Source organism: Neomonachus schauinslandi, chromosome X (assembly GCF_002201575.2).
Source record: "Neomonachus schauinslandi chromosome X, ASM220157v2, whole genome shotgun sequence".
Lineage (NCBI taxonomy): Eukaryota > Metazoa > Chordata > Mammalia > Carnivora > Phocidae > Neomonachus > Neomonachus schauinslandi.
Window position 1 is genome coordinate 30,521,436 of NC_058419.1, and position 22,086 is coordinate 30,543,521.

Here is a 22,086-nt window from a genome sequence, read left to right on the forward strand (position 1 = left end):
GTTTATTTAAAAAAAATTTTTTTAAAAAAGGAAACAAGTAATTATTGATTCCCTAGTACTAGCTCACAGTTATTAGCACTTGCACCATGCCAGACCCTATGCTAAGCTCTTTACTTACACTTTTTACAACTTATATCAACCCTGACAAGGGCCAGTGTTTAAATTATAGGATGCTTAAGGATGATTCTGCTTGGCGACCTAAATTTAAGGGAAGTGACAGCTGTGTTGGTATTCTGCATCCCTCAATGGACTCAGTTGTCCCTTGGGAGCTACTGCATGCCTTTCACAGTGTCGGTTGCTGTAGGGGACGCAAAAGAGGGCCTGCCTACAGCCTTGATGTGGGGGACAGTAGCTAAGACACAGAACTGTATCTTACTCCTTTCTCGTTGATACCCAAAACATGGTAAGTGCTTGGTCTTAAATATTTGTTGGATGGATGGATGGATGGATGGATGGATGGATGGATGGATGGATAGATGGATGGATAGGCAGACTAGAGGGCATTCAGGTGTAAAACTTGGAAGGCCAACAGTCAAGTTTTAGGCATACAGAGAGAAGGGTTGATTGTTGTGACTGGTGGGACACTGGACTGAATGCCAGTGTCCCTTCAATTCTTGAAGTTTAGAAACCTTTCTCATAGGCCATAGGATTCCAGAGCTAGAAGGAACCCTAGTTCAGCATTTCCCATAGTGTGTTCTGCCAGACATTCTGCTTACATGCATTTGGGAGACAACATTGCTGCCCAGTATCTTAAAGCTTCACTGTTCACATAGGCATGTTGAAGTTCCAGAAAAGTCTTGTTGGAAAGCAGATCCCTAAACTTTGCCTAATCCAGCGTTTCTCAGAATGACTGGCCCGCAGACCCCTTTCTCATGCAATAGACCAATGATAGCCCTCTGAACGCACTTTGGGAGATGCTGACTGGTGTGATCCCTTCATTTTCCTGCTGAGTTCCAGAGAGGTTGAGTGACTTACCCAAAGTCACAGAGCTAATTGATAGCAGAGCCAAGTCGAGGATTCCAGACTGTTCTGACTCTTGGGTGGTACTCTCCGTTCCACCACTAAGCCTTTTTAATGGCAGCCCCATTGGCAACTCCCTTGCCTGGGCCCTTCCCTGCCAGGGCACCATTGCTATGATGGCAAGAGGCCTTCCAGAGACCAGACTGTTGGGAATTTGGATGAGACACCTATGCTGGTAAATTATGGCGTGTGAAAGCAGTAAGAGCTGATTCCTTCCCTCTGAAGAATGCGGCACGCACTCCCCTCTCCTCGCCCCTCTTCTGCTGGGCCCCAGTAAAGATACATGTGCTTGCTAGGAAACTAAAAAAATGCCCTAACAAAGCCTTAGGAGCATTTAAAGCTCCAATGCCTTGCTTCTGCCCTGGTGGTTAATGTAGATAGCGCAAACTTGCAATTATGTGCAGGTGCAGCGGGCAGTAGACCCCTAGATAATCCAAACCAACCGGCAAAAATGGAAGAACACACAGTGCACATAGTGCACGCATGCACTCAAGCACGCACACACGCACTCACGCACGCAGACACACGTACGCACGCACTCAAGCACGCACACATGCATGCACTCACGCGCGCACACACACACATGCACGCACTCACGCGCGCACACCCAGATGCACGCACACACACATGCACACACGCACTCCTTGCAAAACCCTTTGGTATCTGATTCTGTCACGCCTTTTGCACAGGCAGCTTCTTTGCCTGGTGGCCCTTTCTTCCCAATTCCTAGCCCTCTCCCTCGCTCCTAAATTCCCTCCTCGAGGACAGCTTCCCTGACTGCACCGCCCCAATAGCACTCGCCCCGCGGGTCGGCATCCTTTCAGCACACAAGCTGGCCAGTCCCGGCTCCCACCTGCAACTCCAGGGGTCCTGAGGGGCTTTCTCACATGTGGAAGCTCGCCTCCCCAACTGGGTGGCGGTGACTCCAGACACCAGTGTGAAGTCAGGGGGGCACCCTGTGCTTATGTGGGCTCAATAATTGCTGCAGACGAATGAACTTCTTGGGTCAGGACCGAGGTGTGTGTTCATGGTTGCAGTGGCCAGGCAAGTGGATGCCTGGTGAGGTGGGCCTGAAGAGAGGCCTGCCCGAAGACCACAAGCTGGGGCCCGAGCTTCTGCTGTCCCCAGAACTCGGACACTTTGTCCTACGGAGTTATGAAGAAGGGAGCAGGCCACATGCATGGTGGTGTGGTGTCGTGGGCCCCGGGGTGGGGGGTGGGGGTTGGCGAGGGCCAAGTCTGCAGGGCACCTGGGATCACAGTCCTTGTTCCTGTCACAGAGGCCCCGTTTCCTCCCCATCTCCCCTTCCACTGTCACACTCTGCCTCGCTCTCCTTCCTTAACTTCCAGGAAAGAAGAAATCCAAATTCAAAGCCTTCAAGAACTTTTTTGGCAAGAGGAAGAAAAAAGAGCTGGAAGATGCCCAGGGAGCGAGGAGGCTAAAGCCAAGCTTGTCCAGCGACAGTATTAACATCCCTTCTCTGAAGCCAGTTCGGGAAGGTCAGCACAGTGAGGCCAGGTAAGGCCCGGTGGGCGACCGTGGCCTGGGGGCCCTTCTCGGCGCTCACCCCGATGCTTATTGTTGGGGTGCGGAGCTCAGTAGGTTGGCCGCTGCACGTCCCTGACCCCGAGAGCACTGGGTACAGACAGACCAGGGCGGCCCTCCCCTGTCACAGCTGTGTGACCCATGCGGCCCACCCCTAGTGAGGCGTTGGAGGCTTCTGTTCCATAACATAAAGACAGCCTGCCTCATGCGGGCAGCCGGGCCTGGTTAGCCTGCCCGGCCCTCAGACTATAGACCTGTGCTTACCCAGCGGGGGAGGCTCCATCTCTTAATGTGTGATTAAAATCTCAGATGCTGAAGCCAGGTTGAGCTGGGTGGAGGCCACGGCGCGAAATCACTTGTGTTAATGTAAAAACAAACAAAGAAAAGGAGCTGGCAACATCCCAGGAGACGGGGCGGGGGGGGGGGGGGGGGGGGGGGGGGGTGGGGAAGGGGGGCCATGCTGTAACTGGTCCCAGAATGGGGAAGACTGGTTCTCAGCCACCCCGTTCCAGTTTTCATCTGTGACGCCCCCACTTCCATATCTGACCATCCAGTACCCCCGGCTGTTCCCTGGCTCCGTCAGCTCCCCCTCTACGCAGTTCCACTTGGGCCTGTTCCCCTGGCCCGAACATTCCAGACTTATCTGCACCGCCCACAGAGCTCATCTGTGCCGCGACCCCCTCCCTCGAGGCTTGGCTTGCTGGAAATGGGACAGTCAGCAAACACGACAGTTAGCACCTCGGTCTCCTTCAGGAGGCCCTTCATGAGTGCGTTGAGTGTGAGGAATTTCAGATAGCTTTGCTGGGGGTTGCGGGGGATGGTTTTGGACAGAGGGGTTTGTTTCATACCTCGCAAATCACGCCATGATATAGACCACAGCCCAATAGCTCCCAGTAGCCTACGCTAGCCCTGCTAGAAACCAGAGGGTGGGGGAGGGGAGAGGGGAGTTTGGGTCTACTCTGCCTCGTCTCTACAAATCAGCGAGAGCCGTCTCTCCTAAAGTTCTGCATTTCCCCCTTCCGACTTGTCCGTCCGCCTCCAAGATGGTCCACTGGTTCTGATGCGTTCTCCACACCAAGAAGGCAAGTGCGCACAGGGCTTGCGGGGTGGGGGGAGGACAGGGGGCAGTGGGGGCAGAAGAAGAAGTGGGGAGTACGAAGGCATCTGCCTCCTCTCCTCTTGCTGGCCCACAGGCTACCTTGGTATGGGCGCCATTTCAATCCCCATAACACCCGATTGTCCTCGGAGCGTGTGGTTATCAGATCTATCCGTGTGCATGCCCCACAGTCAGACAGGCTCACAATGACGGGGTGGGGGCTGGTCCTACAGTGCCCGAGCTGCTACTCTGGGTACCATTTAAAGATTGTTTTTTAGGGGGGGGTGCCTGGGTGCCTCAGTCGGTTGAGTGTTACGCTCTTGATTTCAACTCAAGTCATGATCTCAGGGTTGTGAGATCGAGCCCCGCAATGGGCTCTGCATTGGGTGTGAAGCCTGCTTAAGATTCTCTCTCCCTCTGCTCCCCCCTCCCCCCGTTCGCTCTCACTCTCTTTCTCAAAAAAAAAAAAAAAGAAAGATTCTTTTTTAGGGGTGCCTGGCTGGCTCAGTAAAGCATGCAGTTTTTGATCTCAGGGTCATGAGTTCAAGTGCCACACTGGGCGTGGAGCCCTACTTAGGGGAAAAAAAAGTATTTTTTAAAGTGCCAACCTACATGTATTATAGTAAATGTTTTGTAATAAAGGTAATAAGTGCAAAAAAAGTACCTGAAATTTTAAACAATTATTTTATCTAATTTAAAATTTCCACCCCTCCCTAAAAGAAATTCTGTACCCATTAGCAGTCAATCCCCATTCCCTCCCCACTCTAGCCCAAAGTGATCACTTATCTACTTTCTGTCTTTATCAATTTGCTTATTCTGGATACTTCCTATAAATGGTATCATATGGTATGTGGCCTTTTGTGACTGGCTTGTTTCCCTTAGCATGTTTTTGTTTTCCAGGGTCATCCATGTGGTAGCATGAATCCAATACTTAATTCCTTCATCCTACTGAGTAGTATTCCAGTGTATGAATACACCACATTTTATCTGTTCATCAGATGACAGATATTTGGGTGTTTCCATCTTTTGGCTATTATGGAGAATGCTGCTGCGAACAGTTGTGTACAAGTTTTTGGATGAATGTATGTTTTTATTTCTCTTGGGTATATGCCTAGGAGTATACTGGGTCATATGGTAATTTAATGTTCATGTTTTTGAGAAACCACCAGACCAGACTGTTTTCCAAAATGCCTGCCTGCACCATTTTACATTCCCACGAGCAGCGCGTGGGGGTTCCAATTTCTCCGCAGCCTTGTCAACACTTGTTACTCTCTGAGTTTTTGTTTCTAGCCACTCTCTTGGGTCTGAAGTGGTATCTATCTCATTATGGTTTGGATTTATATTCCCTGACTGGCTAGTGAAAGGCTGAGCATCTTTTCATGTGCTTGTTGGCTCTCTGTATATCTTCTTTGGAGAAATATCTATTGAGATCCTTTGCCCATTTAAAAAATTGGGTTCTTTATCTTTTTTTATTAAATTGTAAGAGTTTCTCATGTATTCCAGATATGAATCCCTTATCAAATATATAATCTGCAGGGGCACCTGGGTGGCTCAGTCGGTTAAGTGTCTGCCTTTGGCTCTGGTCATGATCCCAGGGTCCTGGTATCAAGCCCCACATCAAGCTCCCTGCTCAGGGGGTCATCTGCTCCTCCCTTTCCCTTTGCCCCTCCCCCCTCCACTTGTGTTCTCTCTCGCTCGCTCTGCTCTCTTCCTCTCAAATAAATAATCTTTTTTTTTAAAAAGATTTTATTTATTTATTTGAGAGAGAGAATGAGATAGAGAGAGCATGAGGGGGGTAGGGTCAGAGGGAGAAGCAGACTCCCTGCTGAGCAGGGAGCCCGATGCGGGGCTGGATCCCAGGACCCTGGGACCATGACCTGAGCCGAAGGCAGACGCTTAACGACTGAGCCACCCAGGTGCCCCTCAAATAAATAATCTTTAAAAAAAAGATATACAATCTGCAGATATCCCCCCCCCTTTATGTGGGTTGTTCTTTCACTTTCTTGCTAGTATCCTTCGAAGCTTATTTCTGATCAAATCCATTTATTTTTTTCTTCAGTTGCTTAAGTTTTTGGAGTCATATTCTAAGAATCCATTGCCAAATCCAGGTCATGAAAATATACCCCCCAGTGTTTTCTTCTAAGAGTTTTAGCTCTTATAGTTAGGTGTTTGATCCATTTTGAGTTCATGTTTATATATGGTATGAGATAGGGTCTAACTTCTCCCTTCTGTATGTATCTTTCCAGTTGTCTCTGCATCATTTGTTGAAAAAACTATTCTTTCCCCATTGAACGGTCTTGGCACCCTTTTGCGCATTGATTAACCATAGATGGATGAGTTGATTTCTGGAATCTCCATTTTATTCCATTGATTTATATGTCTATCCTCATGGCAGTACCACACTGTCTTGATTACGGTAGCTTTGTAGTAAGTTTTGAAATTGGCAAGTGTGAGTTCTCCAACTTTGTTCTTCTTTTTCAAGATTGTTTTATCAGTTTGTGGCCCCTTACATTTCACGATGAATTTAAAGATTATCTTGTCCACTTCTGCTAAAGAAAAGAAAAAAGGCAACTGGAATTTCAATAGTGATCACATTAAATCTGTAGATCAATTTGCGGACTATTGCCATCTTGACAAGATTAAGGCTTCCAAGGCCTGGAGCATAGGTTGCTTTTTCATTTGCTTAGGTTTTCTTCTTTAACTTCTTTCATCAGTGTTTTAGAGTGCTCAGAGTATAATTTTTACACATTTTTCATTAAATTTATTCCTACATGCTTTATTCTTATTGATGTTATTGTAAATGTTGAAAATTGGAAGTGTTTTTGTCATTTCATTTCTGGGTTGTTCATTGCAAGTATATAGAAATACAATCAATTGTTACGTATTGGTCTTTTAACCTGTAGCCTTGCTGAACTCATGTATTAGTTCTAGTAGTTTTTATTGGATTCCCTAGGAGTTTTATACACAAGATTGTGTCATCTATGATTGGAGATAATTTCACATTTTCCTGTCCATTATGGACGCCTTTTATTTAATTTTCTTACCTAATTGCCTTGGCTAGAACCCCCAGGACAAGGTTGAATCGAAGTGGCAACAGCAGACATCCTTGTCTTGTCCCTGATCTGAGGGAGAAAACATTCAGTCTTTCATCATTAAGGGTGACATTAGCTGAGAGTTTTTCACAGGTGTCCTCTGTCAAGGTTGAGAGTATTTATCATGAGTGTATTTATTATGTATTTGGATTTTACAAATGCTTTTTCTGTATTTATTGAAATGACCCCACAGTTTTTGTTTTTATTCTGTTGATATGGCGTATTATGTTAATTGATTTTCATATATTAAGATAACCTCACATTTCTTGCAAGTTCTACTTGGTAATAGTGTATAATTCTTTATGTCGCTGGATTCAGATTACTAGTATTTTATTGAAGATTCTTACATCTATTTCATAAGAGATATTAGTCTGTAGTCTTCTTTTCTTGTGATGTCTTTGGTTGAAATTTTTCACAGGTAAAATATATTCCCAACATTCCAAAAGGAGTCTTTTGTGCTGTTAGCCCTTCATTTGTTTCTAACTTTTCCCTGATTTGCCTTAGCGCTTAATTGTTGTCAACCTGGTTTTATTCCCAATCAGAAGGTATTTCCATCTGGGTTAACAAGCTGGGGGTGGGTGCATAAGATGGCTTTGAAAATCAGACAGATGTATCCCAGAGCCCTTGTGTGAAAGAGGAAAAAATCTAGTGAATGAGGGTCTCCAGTATCTGGGCAGATGTTTGGTATTTTAAATCAAAACAAAAACACTAGAGAGAAATTTGGGTGTGAAAGATCTTTTATAACTCTTACCTTAATAATAGACTTAGGATCTTCCCTCCCATTCCACAGCATTGCTGCTATTATACACTTTAAATGAATGAATTGTATGGTATGTAAACCATATCTCAAAACTATTATATAAAATAGATATGTGTTGATAATTTAAAAAATCAAAATTATACAGAAGTACATAAAGTAGGAAATTAAGGTTCCTTCCCCCTGCCCCCAATGCCATTCCCCAGAGGGAGCTGCCACTAATTATTTGGTGGATATCCTTCTTGATTTTTTTCTATGAACATAAACTATATGTGTATGTAATATAGGTATATATATATATATATATAAAATTTATTTATTTAAGAGAGAGAGAGAGCACGAGTGGCGGGGGGGGGGGCAGAAGGAGAAGCAGACACCCCACTGAGCAGGGAGCTGGATGTGGGGCTCGATTTCAGGATCCGGGCATCATGACCCAAGTCGAAGGCAGACGTTTCACTGACTGAGCCACCCAGGTGCCCTTGGGCATATATATTAAATGAGACCATACTATTCTTTATTTTTTCACTTCATTTCTCATGGAAAACCTTCTCTGTCAGCACCTTGTATCCTTGCCCCCTTTCTGAGGTGTCTGTGAAATGTCATGCTATGGATATACACGTGTCTTCAGTTCCTACCGCCCTTGGGCTGCTCTTACAAGACCTTTTCCTTCCTGTTCAGGGCCAAGAGCAGCATGGGCAGCAAAGCCCTGTCCCATGACAGCATCTTCATGTTGGATCCTGAGCCTGAAATATCAGCAAGTAGAATCTGCCCCTCTCCAGAGCCCCAGAGAGGCAGACCTCTACAGGTAATAGTGAACTCAAGCATCAGTGCCTAATTAGACTCCTCCTCTTTCAATCTTCCCCCCCTCCACCCCCACCCCAATCTGCCAAAAAGCAAGGAGGGGGGAATATGGCCTTGCTCCCCAGCTGATTGTGAAGAAGGGAGAGTGTAGAAATACACGATGCGCTGACCTAGTGCCCAGCACACAGTGTTGGTTAACATTACCATATTCACTCGACACACCCCAAGAATGCGTTAAGTCTTAGGGCGGTGACATTCCACTGTTGGTTAATGTGCAGGCATTCCAACCGCCATGTTCTTTCGTTCTTCTACAGAGATCTCAAGTTTCCAGAACTCTGCCTAGATCTGGGAGTAGTAATGTGCATGGAGCTGTTTCTGGACTTATGTTTGGAGCTGTGCCCCAACATGTGCCCAGAAGTGGAATGTGGACTGGGGGCTCCAAGATCACTGAGGTAATAGAGGGGAATTGGGCCAAGTATGGCAGCTGAGTCAGACAGACAGACCTATGCTTGAATTCTCGCTCTGCTACTTACTGGCTCTGTGATCTTGGGCTGATTGCTTGACCTCTCTGAGCCTTCCTTTCCTCATCTCCAGTGGGTATAATATTAACCTCTACCTCAAACAGTTGCTTGTGAGGATAGAATACTCAGAGAGGTTAAAGAAATTGCTCAGTCTCACCCAGATAATAAATGGTAGACCTGGAAACCTGACCCAGATGCGTTGACCTCAAAACCCATGGTCTTTCCAACATCCCAGGCTTTAAGATATTCAGTTTCTTTGTGCCTGCCTCAACAGGGAGAAGGGTATACCTTTAGTCTATGCACATGCATAGAGCAGTCTTTTACCTCCAGATAACCCTAACCATTGCTCAGTTAGACTCTTCTGGAGCTCTGATCTAGAAATGTTCCAGGGGCGAGCCGGAAATATTGTCAGGGAAATCACCCTAAGCAGCTACCTTCCTCCTTCTCTCAGCTTGTGGGCGGGATGATACCCAAGGATCCCTGGGTAACTGAGAAGGCCACACAATGGGGAGACCCTTTTCCACCTAGGAGCTGATGATTTTGCATTTGGCAAAAGGTCACTGGGGCTTACTGGTGACACGTCTGTTTAAGACCCCAAATCTCTCACTCTGGTTTCTGTACCATGTGTGAAAGTTCTGCTGGCTACATTTAACCGTTGAGGATAGACAAGCAAACACTGAGTTTGTCAGCAGCGGGTCCGATCTTATGGTTATAAAGCAGGCCCTAGGTCAGCGGACTCTTGCCCTCTTGCACCACAGCAGGAAAAGTCACTTCTAATCCTCAGTTTTGAACACCAACACCGGCTTTTGCTTGTCTCCACAGTGACACTCCCTTGCCACCCAGTGGCAAAAACCCAGATGTACACGACCAAGTGCTACAGGGTGATTTCTCACATGCAGAAAGGGGAAACCTGGGTGGGAGCGATGGAGTGTCTGGGTGATGGACATGGGGAGGGTATGGGCTATGGTGAGCACTGTGAATTGTGTAAGACTGATGAATCACAGACCTGTACCTCTGAAACAAATAATACATTATATGTTAATAAAAAATAAAGCACTATAAAAAAAAAAAAAAGAAAGGAAGGGGAAACCTGGGTCCTGGAAGTCTCCCTCTCTCCCTCTTCTCTTAGTCCCAGCAACAGAGAGACTCTCAGAGCAGACATGCCATTGCTCTAAAAGGATGATTTGGCAGGGGGGAGGGGGTTGAAAATTAAAGGTAAAGATTCTAGGGGCATTTCCTCTTGCAATGAAGGGGGTGGATAGGGAAAGCCATGATAGCCCAAGACAAGTTTTCTTAAATGGCTGGTTTGGGCCCACTCCTCACATCTTTGGCCTGCTCCCGTGGTCCCTCTTCTGAGAAACAGGGCTGAAGACAGGGTGGGGTGTTAACCGAACCTGAGCCATCAACCACCAGATCGATCTTTGCATGGGAGACTTCCCTTAAGTGCCAAGGTCACAACCCTCAATGACAGGGTGGTTGATAGCATCAAGTCGAGGGTCCTGACCCCCCCCCCCTCCCCGGGCTACATAGATGCTGAGCAAGTAGGGAAATGGCCAATGGCTGGGTTCCTTGAAGGGGCAGGATCCGTAATGGATCATGTGACATTCCGAGCAACTGGGAGATTGTGGGAGAGGAACCTCCCGTGTATCGTTCTTTTAGAAATACCAAGACTGAACTGGTGTTTTATTCCCTGCCAGATTTTCACCTGCTGTCTTATCTGAAGTGTTAGGAATGTGGGCGCCTAGATTACTCTCCAAGACATTTCATGTCCTTTTTGTTTGAGGACAAATAGATAAGAGGTACTGGCAGATTGTGAACATCTTCTTGTGGAAACAAATTGAATTCAGTAATTTAAGAAACTGCAAAGGCTGCAAAGCAGTTTTCTTACTGCTCACAGACCTGACTCTCCCTCTGCGGCCCTTCTTAAGGAAGGAGGCACACCCTCTCTTCTGGTTGTTGCCTTTAAACTCCCTGAACTTGAGTATGGGACATCCCCTCTTCCTGGCTCTTACAGTTAGGAGACAGGAGTGCGCAGTGGTTAAGAACATGGGCTCTAAAGGCAAGCAGACCTTTCAAATGTTTGTTTGGCCACCGTGAGAATGAGGGCCAGTCACGTCATCTCTCAGACCTGGTTTTCCCCATCGGGAAAGAGCAGGTGCTTCAAAGAATTGTTGCACGTTTAGAATGAAAGGCATCTATGAAGAACACTCCCTGCCTGGCAGGGAGAAAGATCTCAAATCAATAACTTAACTACCTAACCCTTCACCTGAAGGAACTAGAAAAAGAAGAGCAAACTAAACCCAAAGCTAGCAAAAGGAAGGAAATGATACAGATTAAAGCAGAGTAAAGCCCTCAGTAAAAGTTAGTTGTCATTATTGTTATTAGAATCGGGCTTGGGGCTGGTGAAGCAATGAGACTTCTTCCCAAGAGCCCCCAATGGGGCCTGCTAGTAATAAGGGGGCGCCTTAGACTCTAGCCAGGAGTTCTCCAGGGGCAGAACCTTGGACAAATCCTCCTCAGGGCCCCTTGTCTTTGGCTTTGAGAGTTTGAAGGCCATCTGTCCTGAACAGGAGACAGAAGAAAGCATGTCAGCTCCAGGTCAGCAAAGATTTTGTTTTGTTCATTGCCATAGGCCCAAAGCTTAGACCAGTATTTGTTAAAGATCAAATCAGAGATTCCGATCCACATCCAAATGACCATGGCGGAGACCAGTGCCTCAGATTCAAGTGTGCCATGAGGTTCAAATTGGAATGAACTAAATTAGTGTGCTGAAGCCCAAGGAAAACCCAAATGATCAATTTTATCCCCTTAGGAAAACTAAGAAAGCAATTCTAATCAGGGCTAGTTCTGTAGATTTTCTAATAATTCCAGAAGATCAGTCTTGACAGGATTAAGATAAACAACTGACAGAGTCAAGATCTGATCCAGACAATTCCTGAAATGATAGGAGCAAGGATTATAGTTTGGATGCCAAGCCTAGATCTTAACCCCAAAACTCAACCTCCACAAGAACCAGACTTCCAAAGACAGGGCCAAAATCAAAACAAAGATCAGACTCAAAGAAGATTTATAGTTAGCATCAGTAGAGAGAGAACACCAGAATTCTGGTTTTGATCAAACAAGCAGTTCGAAGTTTCTGTCTTTGGGGATTGGCAAAAGTGTGCCACGACCCAGAGCGTGGCCCAAGGCTATTGGTCTTTGGTTTGCATAGGTACCGGAAGTGAAGAGAGGGAGGAAGGAGATCTTTTCTTGGCTTGTTTTTTCACTTTGGGGTCTTAGTCTTTCAACCATTAAGCAACAAGAGAACGCCAGTAATTTGGAGGAAAGCACACAAGTTTTAACTTTTTTCCTTCTACTCTCCTCCTTGGCAGCTCCCCTCACTGCGCCCACGCCACTCCAGCAGCAGCCCCTCTCTTCTCCAGTCTGACACAATCTCTGCTGACCTTGAAGAAATCTCTGTGGACGAGGAGTCCCCACAGAAGAAAACTTTACCACTCAAGGTCGTGACACTGAAGAAGGTGAGTGTTAGCCCCATCCAAAGTGGTAGGTTTGGTTGGGGGACACAGGTCAGAGGCATAATCTCTTGCACTCTCTTCTGCTGTAGCTTAGCACTAGGGGGCCGTTTGGGGAAGAAGCAGCCATTTTTGACTTTTGATTTGCCTGGTGGTTTACATTTTCTGTCCAATTCTACAAACCAAATAATTAGCACTTTAGTTTATAAGCAATGGAAGATGGTATTTCAGAAAACAATAAGAGTTTGCAGATGTTTTCAGTTATTTGGGGAAGAAAACAATGGAGATTTTTATGGAAGTAAAGCCTCTATGTTTTCGAAAGCCAAAATCTCAAAGGTTAGGGCATGTAGTATTGTTTGGTAGACACACACCCGTATGAAAAATCATTTGACACATGAGAGGGCATGCATGTGCATTTCGGACATCTAGGTTTGTCAGCCAAATAATATCCATCAACAACTGAAAAATTAGTAGATTGTGCCCATATCAATACTTCCGTTCTCAACCTAATGTGTGGTTAATTTAATTGGTTGTTGTTGAACTTGAAAGGACTTTTAAAGGTTTTATTTATCTATCTATCTATCTATCTATCTATCTATCTATCTATCTATCTATCTACTTATTTATGAGAGAGAGAGCAGAGGGGCAGAGGGGGAGGGAGCAGGACAAGCAGACTCTATGCTGAGCGCAACCCAGGGCTCAATCCCACCTGAGCTGAAACCTGAAGTCAGATGCTCAACCAGCTGAGCGCCCCCCCCAGGCACCCCAAACTTGAAAGGACTTTTTTTTTTATTTTTAAAGATTTTTATTTATTTATTAGAGAGAGAGAGTACAAGTAGGCAGAGAGGCAGGCAGAGGGAGAGGGAGAAGCAGGCTCCCCACTGAGCAGGGAGCCCGATGCGGGACTCGATCCCAGGACCCTGGGATCATGACCTGAGCCGAAGGCAGCCGCTTAACCGACTGAGCCACCCAGGCGCCCCTTGAAAGGACTTTTAAAGTGAAGTAGAGTTTAGAACAATTAACCTTGGGAACTAAAAAGTAAACAGAAAGGTAATTGATAATGAAGATAATTGGCGAGTCAGCACAAAACTGTTTTGATGTTAAAAGATCTTATGGAGGGAAGCAGCCTTCAGTTAGATGAGTCAACAACAACAAAAAAAGCAATCAAGTTAGGAACAAACGTAAAGCACAGGCAGGTGGTAGGTGGATATGGATGCTCACTGATTTATGGATTTAGACTATATGTATTTTCTGCAGAATACCACTAAATCAGACAAATTAGTCTGAATTGGTAGAAGGATTGAATTAGATAACATTTTTACTGTGATAAAATACACATAACGAAATTTATCCTGTTACAGTGTACAATTCAGTGGCATTAAGTACACTCACAATGCAATGCAACCATCACCACTATCTAGTTCCCGAATAGTTTTGGTTCCCCCGAACAGAAGCCCCATATTTATCAGGCAGTCACTCATCATTCCTCCCTCCTCTCAGCCCCTGGCAACCACCAATCTGCTTTCTGCCTCTGGATTTGCCCATTCTGGATACTTCATATAAACGTAATCATACAGTATATGGCCTCTTGCATATAGCTTCTTTCACTTAGTACAGTTTTTTTGAGGTTCATCCATGTTGTAGTATTTCAATCCTTTTTGTGGCTGAACAATACTCCATTGTATGGATATACTATGTTTTGTTTAGCTATTCATCCACTGATGGACATTTGGGTCCTATCTACCTATTGGCTATTGTGCATAATGCTGCTCTGAACATTCATATACAGTTTCTGTTTGAACACTTGTTTTCAAGTCTTTTGCATGCATACCTAAGAGCGGAATTGCTGGAGTATATGGTAATTCCATATTTAACTTTTTGAGGAACCACCAAACTGTTTTCCCCAGCAGCTACCCCACTTTACATTCCCCCCTGCTTAGGTATAAGTGTTCTGATTGTCTCCAAATGCTAGTCAACACTTGTTATATTCCATTTTTTAAAAAAAAATAGTCATTCTAGTGGCTGTGAAGTGGTATCTCATTGTGGTTTTGATTTGCATTTCCCTAGTGGCTAACGCTGTTAAGCATCTTTTCATATGCTTATTGGCCATTTGTTTATCTTTGGAGAAAGGTCTATTCAAGTCCTCTGCCCATTTTTAATTGTGTTGTTTGGTTTTTTGTTGTTGAATTATGAGTTCTTTACATATTCTGGATACTAGACCCTTTTCAGATATATGATTTGCAAAAACTTTGCCCATTCTGTGAGTTGTCTTTTAATTCTTTCAAAAGAATAACATTTAAAAAAATATTTTAATTTTGATGAAATCCAATTTATTGATATTTTTTTCTTTTGGTACTTGTACTTTTGGTGTCGTATCAAAGAGACCATTGCCCACTCGAAGATCATGAAAATTTACCCCTATGTTTTCTTCTAAAAGTTTTAGCTCCTATATTTAGGTCTTTGATCCATTTTGAGTTCTTTTTTATATATGGTGTGAGAGAGGGTTTAACTTCATTCTCTTGCACGTGGCTATCCAGTTGTCCCAGCACCATTTGTTGAAAAGACCATTGTTTCCTCCATTTAATGTTCTTGGCACGCTTGTTTCAAATCAGTTAACCACAGATGAATGGATTTATTTTTGGACTTTCAGTTTTATTCCATTGATCTCTATGTCTCTGCTTATGTCAGTACCAACTGTCTTGATTACTGTAGCTTTGTAGTAAGTTTCAAAATCAGGAAGTGAGAATCCTCCTATTCTGTTCCTTTTTTTCTTTAAGATCCTTTAGGCTTTTTGGGGTCCCTTGCAATTCCATATCAGTTTTACAATAAGTTTTTCCATATCGTCTAAAGAGCACATTGGGAGCGGTGCCTGGGTGACTCAGTGGGTTAAGCGTCTGACTTCGGCTCAGGTCATGATCTCGGGGTCCTGGGATTGAGCCCCACGTCGGGTTCCCTGCTCAGTGGGGAGTCTGCTTCTCCCTCTGCCCCTCCCCCAGCTCGTGCGCACTCTCTCTCTCTCAAATAAGTAAATAAAATCTTTAAAAATTTAAAAAAAAAAAGCACATTGGGATTTTGATAGGGATTGCATTGAATTTTTAGATCACTTTGGGGAGTATCACCATCTTAACATTAAGTCTTCCAATTCCATGAACACGGGATGTCTTCATTTATTTAGGTCTTTAATTTCTTTCAGTGATGTTTTGTAGTTTATAGTGTACAAGTCTCACACCGCTTTGGTTAAACTTATTTCTAAGTATTTTTTTTCTTTTTGATGTCATTGTGAATGGAAGAGTTTTCCTAATTACGTTTTTGGATTGCTCATGCCCAGTGTATAGAAGTTCAACTGATTTTTGTTTGTTGATCCTGTATCTTTTAATTTTGATTAATTCACTTATTAGCTCTCCTAGATTTATGGGGATTCTTTAGAATTTCATTTTTTGTTAATCTTTTAATTTCTTTTCTTCATATTATGTCTTTTTCATTGACTTCTCTGTATAAATTCACTTGGTATTTTCTTTTGCTTTTATGAGAACACAAAATCTATCTGGGAATTTTTGCCCCAAACATTGTAATTTTCAGTTCTAGGAATTTCTATCTGGTTCCTTTTTTATAGTTTCCATTGCTCTTTGAAATTCCCCATCTGACTATCCATTATAATTATATTGACTACAACTATATATACATATACACACACATATATATAATTTTCTATATATGAGATCATGTCATTTGTATATAGAGATAGTTTTACTTCTTCCTTTCCAATTTGCATGCTTTTTGTTTCTTTTCCTTGCCTAATTGGCTAGCACTTCCAGTAGAATGTTGAATAAAAGTGCAAAGAGCGAACATCCCTGTCTTATTCTTGATCTTAGGGGGAAAGATTTCAGTCTTTCACCATTGAGTATGATGTTAGCTATGGATTTTTCACATATGCTTTCTATCCCTAGTTTGTTAGGTGTTTTTAGCATGAAAAGGTATTGGATTTTGTCATATGCTTTTCTGCATCAATTGGGATGATCATGTTATTTTTTTCCTTCATTTTATTAATATGGTATATTATATTGAGTGATTTTCATATGCAAACCTCCTTGCAATCCTGGGGTAAAACCAAACTCATCATGCTATACAATTGCCTTAATATGTTGTTGGATTTGGTTCGCTAGCATTTTTGCATGTGTTTTTATGAGGGATATAGGTCTATAGTGTCCTTTTCTCATGATACCTTTATCTGGCTTTGGGATCATGGCAATGCTGGCCTCGCAAAATCAGGGTGTTCTCTCTTCCATTGTTTTTGAAATATTTGTTAAGGATTGGTGTGGATTATTCCTTAAAAGTTTGGTAGAATTCATCAGTGAGGCCATCTGGTCCTGGTCTTTTTTGTTGTTTTTGTTGGGAAGTTTTGATTACTATCTCTTTACTTGTTATAGGTGAATTCAGATTTTCTATTTCTTCTTGGGTCAATTTTGATAATTTGGGTGTGTCTAGGAATGTATCCCTTTCCTCTGGGTTATCTAATTTGTTGATATACAAATGTATAGTATTGTCTTATAATTCTTTTTATTTCTTTAAGGTCAGTAGTGATTGTCCCCTTTCACTTCTGATTTTAGTAATTTGTGTCTTCTCTCTTTTTGCCGTAGTAAATCCAGCTAAAGATTGGTCAATTTTGTTTTACTTTTCAAGGAACCCACTTTTGGTTTCATTGATTTTCTCTGTTGTTTCTCTATTCCCTATTTTGTTATCTCTGCCTTAATCTTTATTATTTCCTTCCTTTTGCTAGCTTTGGGTTTAGTCTTTTTCTGGTTCTTTACAGTGGAGAGTTAGGTTATTAATTTGTGATCTTTCTTCTTTGTTAATGTAAGCGTGTATATCTATACATTTCCAAGGACTGCTTTTACTGTATCACATACATTTTTTATGTTGTGTTTTAGTTTTCATGTCAAAGTATTTTCTAACTTTCCTTTTGATTTCTTCTTTGATCAATTGTTTGCTTATGGCTGTGTTGTTTAATTTCCACCTATTTGTGAATTTTCCAGCTTTCCTTTTGTTATTGATTGCTGGTTTCAATCCATTGTAGTTAGAGAAGATGCTTTGTATGATTTCCATCTTTTAAAATTTATTAAGACTTATTTTGTGGCTTCACATATGGTCTATCCAGAAGAATGTTCCATGTGTACTTCAGAAGAATATGTGTTATGCTCTTGCTGTACAGAATGTTCTCTCTCTCTCTCTCTCTCTCTATATATATATATATATATACACCTGTTAGGTTTACTTGGTTTATAGTATTGTTTCAAGTCCTCTATTTCCTTATTGATCTTCTGTCTAGTTGCTTATTTACTTTGCAAATGGGATGTTAAAGTCTGTAACTACTATTGTAGGACTATTTCTCCTTTCAATTCTGTCCATTTTTCTTCATGTATTAGGGGGGGACTGTCTGGGGTGTATATGCTTATGATTGTTCTTTCTTTCTGATGGATTGACCCTTTTATCAATGTATTAGGTCCATATTGATCTTCTATAACAATTTTGAATTAAAGTCTATTTTATCTGATATTGGTGTAGCCACCTGGCTCTTTTGGTTACTATTTCCTTTGAATATCTTTTATCATCCTTTCGCTTTCAACTTATTTGTGTCTTTGGATTTAAAGTGAGTCTTTTGTATACAGCATATAAAGAGATCATATTTCTTAAATCCATCTTGCCAAATTTTTGCCTTTTGATTCGAGAATTTAATTTATTTACACTCATAGTTTACATTCATAGTAATCACTAATAAGGAAGCACTTACTGCTGCCATTTTGCTCTTTTTTCCCTGCCTATCTTATATCTTTTTTTGTTCCTCAGTTTCTCCACTGCTACCTTCTTTTGGATTTAATTGTTTTGTCTTAGTGTACCCATTTTCTATTATTTTTTTTAAAGATTTTACTTATTTATTTGGGAGAGAGGCAAAGAGAGCACAGCGGGGGGAGGGGCAGAGGGAGAGGGAGAAGCAGGCTCCCCACCGAGCAGGGAGCCCAATGCGGGACTCGATCCCAGGACCCTGAGATCATGACCTGAGCCGAAGGCAGACGCTTCACCGACTGAGCCACCCAGGCGCCCCAGTGTACCCATTTTCATTCCCTTCTTATTTCCTTCTCTCTATATTTTTAAATTCTCTTCTTAGTATTTACCTTGGGGGGGTTACAATTTTAAAAATTAGGTAACATTTGAAGACACAGCGTTTTTTCTTTCTGTTAATTTGAGTAGGCTAACTATATATTTTATAGGTCAATAAATAGAACTAAATTATTTATAGTCAACATTTCCAAGCATCAGTCTAAATATTTGCCCTGCTTGAATGTAACAAACTTTCTATTAGTAAGTTCAAGTATTCAGTCAGGTTACTTGCAGTAGGTTAAATGTTGGGCTGCCCGGCAGAAAGTATCATCTTGGGCGGTGGGGTCAAACCCTGCCCACCCCCAGGCGTGAGCGTTTCTTAGCTGTTTCTGCCATGCTTCCTGGTTCACTAGTTCACTGTAGTGAACACGAGGAGGGCAGCAACGGCAGCAACGGCAGCAACGGCGGCATCCCGAGAAGCAGCTGTAATCACCATCCCAACCAGATGTGCCGGCCTGGATGCTGTTCTAAGCTTCCCATAAATTATGACCCTCAAGTAGTTTATCCCCAGAGGCTTTCCCACAAAGCCAGCTCCAACTGCCTTCTCGCTGAGGATCAACTAGGGGGCTAGGCGGAAAACCACATCATCCAAGTAGGGAAGTCAGAATGAAAGATAGCTGAGTCTCTGGGTGGAGGCGGGGGGTGTCTTTCCTAGCGGGCTGTTTTATTTTTCTCTCTAAGCTGCTGCCCCCTGCTGGTGCCAGAAGGAAACACGTTCTCTTTCAAGGACCCCCAAGACCCGTAATAATTAAAATGGCAAAAAGTAGCGATAAAGGGAGAATTTTTTTTGAAGATTTTATTTATTTATTTGATACAGAGAGACACAGCGAGAGAGGGAACACAAGCAGGGGGAATGGGAGAGGGAGAAGCAGGCTTCCCGCCGAGCAGGGAGCCGGATGTGGGGCTCGATGCGGGGCTCGATGCGGGGCTCGATGCGGGGCTCGATGCGGGGCTCGATGCGGGGCTCGATCCCAGAACTCTAGGATCATGACCCTAACCAAAGGCAGACACTTAACGACTGAGCCACCCAGGCGCCCCGAGAGAAAATTTTAAAAAGACACAGAAGACCTTTTACCCTAGGCTCGCTTTTTCCTTCAAACTCCTGGGGGCAGGATAGGAAGGATTGCCGGAAGCCTTGCTGTCTCCGCCTATTCCTTCCACATTTCCCTGAGCGAAGAGTTGAGTTGCTTTTCCCGTTTGAGTTTTGGTTTAGCAAAACTTGCTGTTTCTTCCCTGAGTGATCTTCATCTGGGGGCCTCCCAGCCCTCTGTCCCAGTTCAGGGGCTTCTGTTCTTTGAGCACAGGCCAGAATGGCAATGAGGATGAACAGGTATCTCCGCAGAGTCTATGTGACGTGAGCCACTGTGACTCTCCGCTCGACCTCAGCTCTAACCGCAACAGAGAGACGCAAGCCCAGGGCTCCCTCAGCAGGCAGTCTGCCTTAGCAGGGCCTGACTCACCCACCCCACGGACCATCTTTAGCCCACCCTTGGACCAGAGGATGCTCCTACTTAGCACTCCCCTGACTGACCCTCCCACTTTCCCAACCGGGCCCATCTTCATCTGTATTCCCTTATGAGTCGGTAGAATACTTTTCTTCAATATTGCTCTTCATGGGGAAAAAGAATTGTGTGGAAAAGAAGCCATGCATATGCAACCCAGTCGGTTTTCACTCTTGAGAAAGGGGTGTATCAGCTACTTAGGTGCTTAAAATTTGAGCTGATGAAACACCTGGCCTTTTGTCCCACTGCAGGATAAATGTCGTTATTGAACATGGTGGGGGTTAAGCAGTTGCCAGTTATTCCATCGTATTGGCTACTGGAGAGCTCACTTAGATGGCTGCAAGGCTGCCTCCTTGTCATGTCTCTCTTGCTTTACTCCTGATGGCCTACTCCATAATTCACCATTATTATTTACAAATCAGTCTCTGAAGCCCCACGGGATTATTTTTAGCTCTCCGATACAGCAAAGGAGAGCATAATGCCCCCGTCGCCACTGTTGCATAGAAATTTGTAGCTTACGAAGTGATTTTGCACGTAGAGGTGCATTTGATTGTCTCAGGAACTCTGTAAGATAGATGGGGAAGATAGCATTATTCCTGTTTTAGGTGGAAAAAATAAAACAAACAGGTCCAGAGAGCTGAAATGACTTGGCCAAGGCTACAGAGCCAACCAGAGACAGAGCTGGGATTCAAACCCAGGAGTCCTGCCTAAAGTCACACGGCTCTTCACCGAACCATGTGGACCCCAGCAGCTCTCTCAGTTTGTACAACCAATACCCACGACAGCAACAGCTGCTCACACTTCCTGAGACTTTCTTCTGTGAAAGGCACTTCCCCTGGATTGTTGAATTCCACCCTTACAACAGCACACTGAATTGTATATTATTATTATCCCTTTTAGAGACACAGAGCTATGTTTTAGAGACATAGAAACTGAGGCTCAAAGAGGCCAGGTAACTTGTCCCAGGTCAAATGGCTAATAAATGGCATGACTAGGACCTCAAATTCAGGCCTATTCAATTCCAAAGTTCATGTCCTTCCTTCTCCATACTAGTTAAGAACTTGAAGAGATGGCCGGGGGGGGGGGGGGGGGCGCTGCGGGAAATATGTGAAAGTCCACCTCCCAGAACTTTCTGGTTGGCAAAATGGCGGCCACAACAGCTCTTATGAAACGGAGATTCCGAGTGAAACAGCAGTTGTACGGGAATTCTCAGGAATGGGCACAGAAGCCCAATGACACACCCGGGAAATGAAAATCCTAATGGCCAATATCGGGTCTCCTACCCTGTGTCCGTGCATCTTGGTAGAGAAGCGTCCGCTGAGGACCACCATTCCCATCAAGAGCTGCTCCTCCTTCTGCAGAACTTTCTATGGCGACTTGCGTTTGGAGCCTTTGGCTGAATGGCTCACACAGAACGCAGCTCTCCAACGTCCCAGTGTCAAAACCTCCCTGGCAGGCTCAGAGGGAGCTTTGCCCCAGGGTGACAGCTTTTGGGGCCCAACGCTTGATGAAATCTGGGCCGGTCATGCCCTTATTTAAGACGTTAACAGTGGGGGTCCTCCTTTGTTCCAAGAATCACCGAAAGTGCTCTCTAGCCTCCCTCAAGTGTTTCTTATCAAGACTTAAAAGAAAAGGGGGAGACCCTAGCATCATACAACAGACAAAGAAACCATCAGAAAGATGACCAAAAGGGTGGATTATTGACTGAACTATTTTGCACTGGGTCTAGAAACTTGACAGAAGGGAAAGAGGGGAGCTAAAATGTGTTTTAATTTTCCAAAGAGCAGCCCTTATCTGAACTAACACAAAGGGGTATCCAGCACCACTACCAACCAGTGCTGAAGGATCCCTTCCTCTGGCCCAAGGCCTGACCCAGGTTCCTTCCCCAGGAAGATTCTGGGTTAGTTGGCACCAGGCCTGGCACCGCTCCTGGATGTTGAGGCAAAAGGAGCTCATTTAACTCTAGCTGTTAATCAGAAGCTGTCTGTGCTAACTCCCCTCTAAAACACAGGAGAAGGAATGAAAACATCTTGTCCTTCCTTAATAATATGCACACTGGGTAGCGAGAGGGTGTGTTGGCTCTC

The 22,086-nt window shown here is 44.0% G+C and overlaps 1 protein-coding gene across 1 annotated transcript in view; it reads left to right on the plus strand.

The window, feature by feature from the left end:
• Nucleotides 1–22,086, plus strand: part of KIAA1210 (KIAA1210 ortholog) — a 66,385-nt gene that overhangs the window by 26,526 nt on the left and 17,773 nt on the right. The window contains 4 exon segments of the mRNA XM_044911932.1: nt 2,370–2,538; nt 8,189–8,315; nt 8,626–8,763; nt 12,204–12,350. Coding sequence (XP_044767867.1) covers nt 2,370–2,538; nt 8,189–8,315; nt 8,626–8,763; nt 12,204–12,350 — 581 coding nt within the window.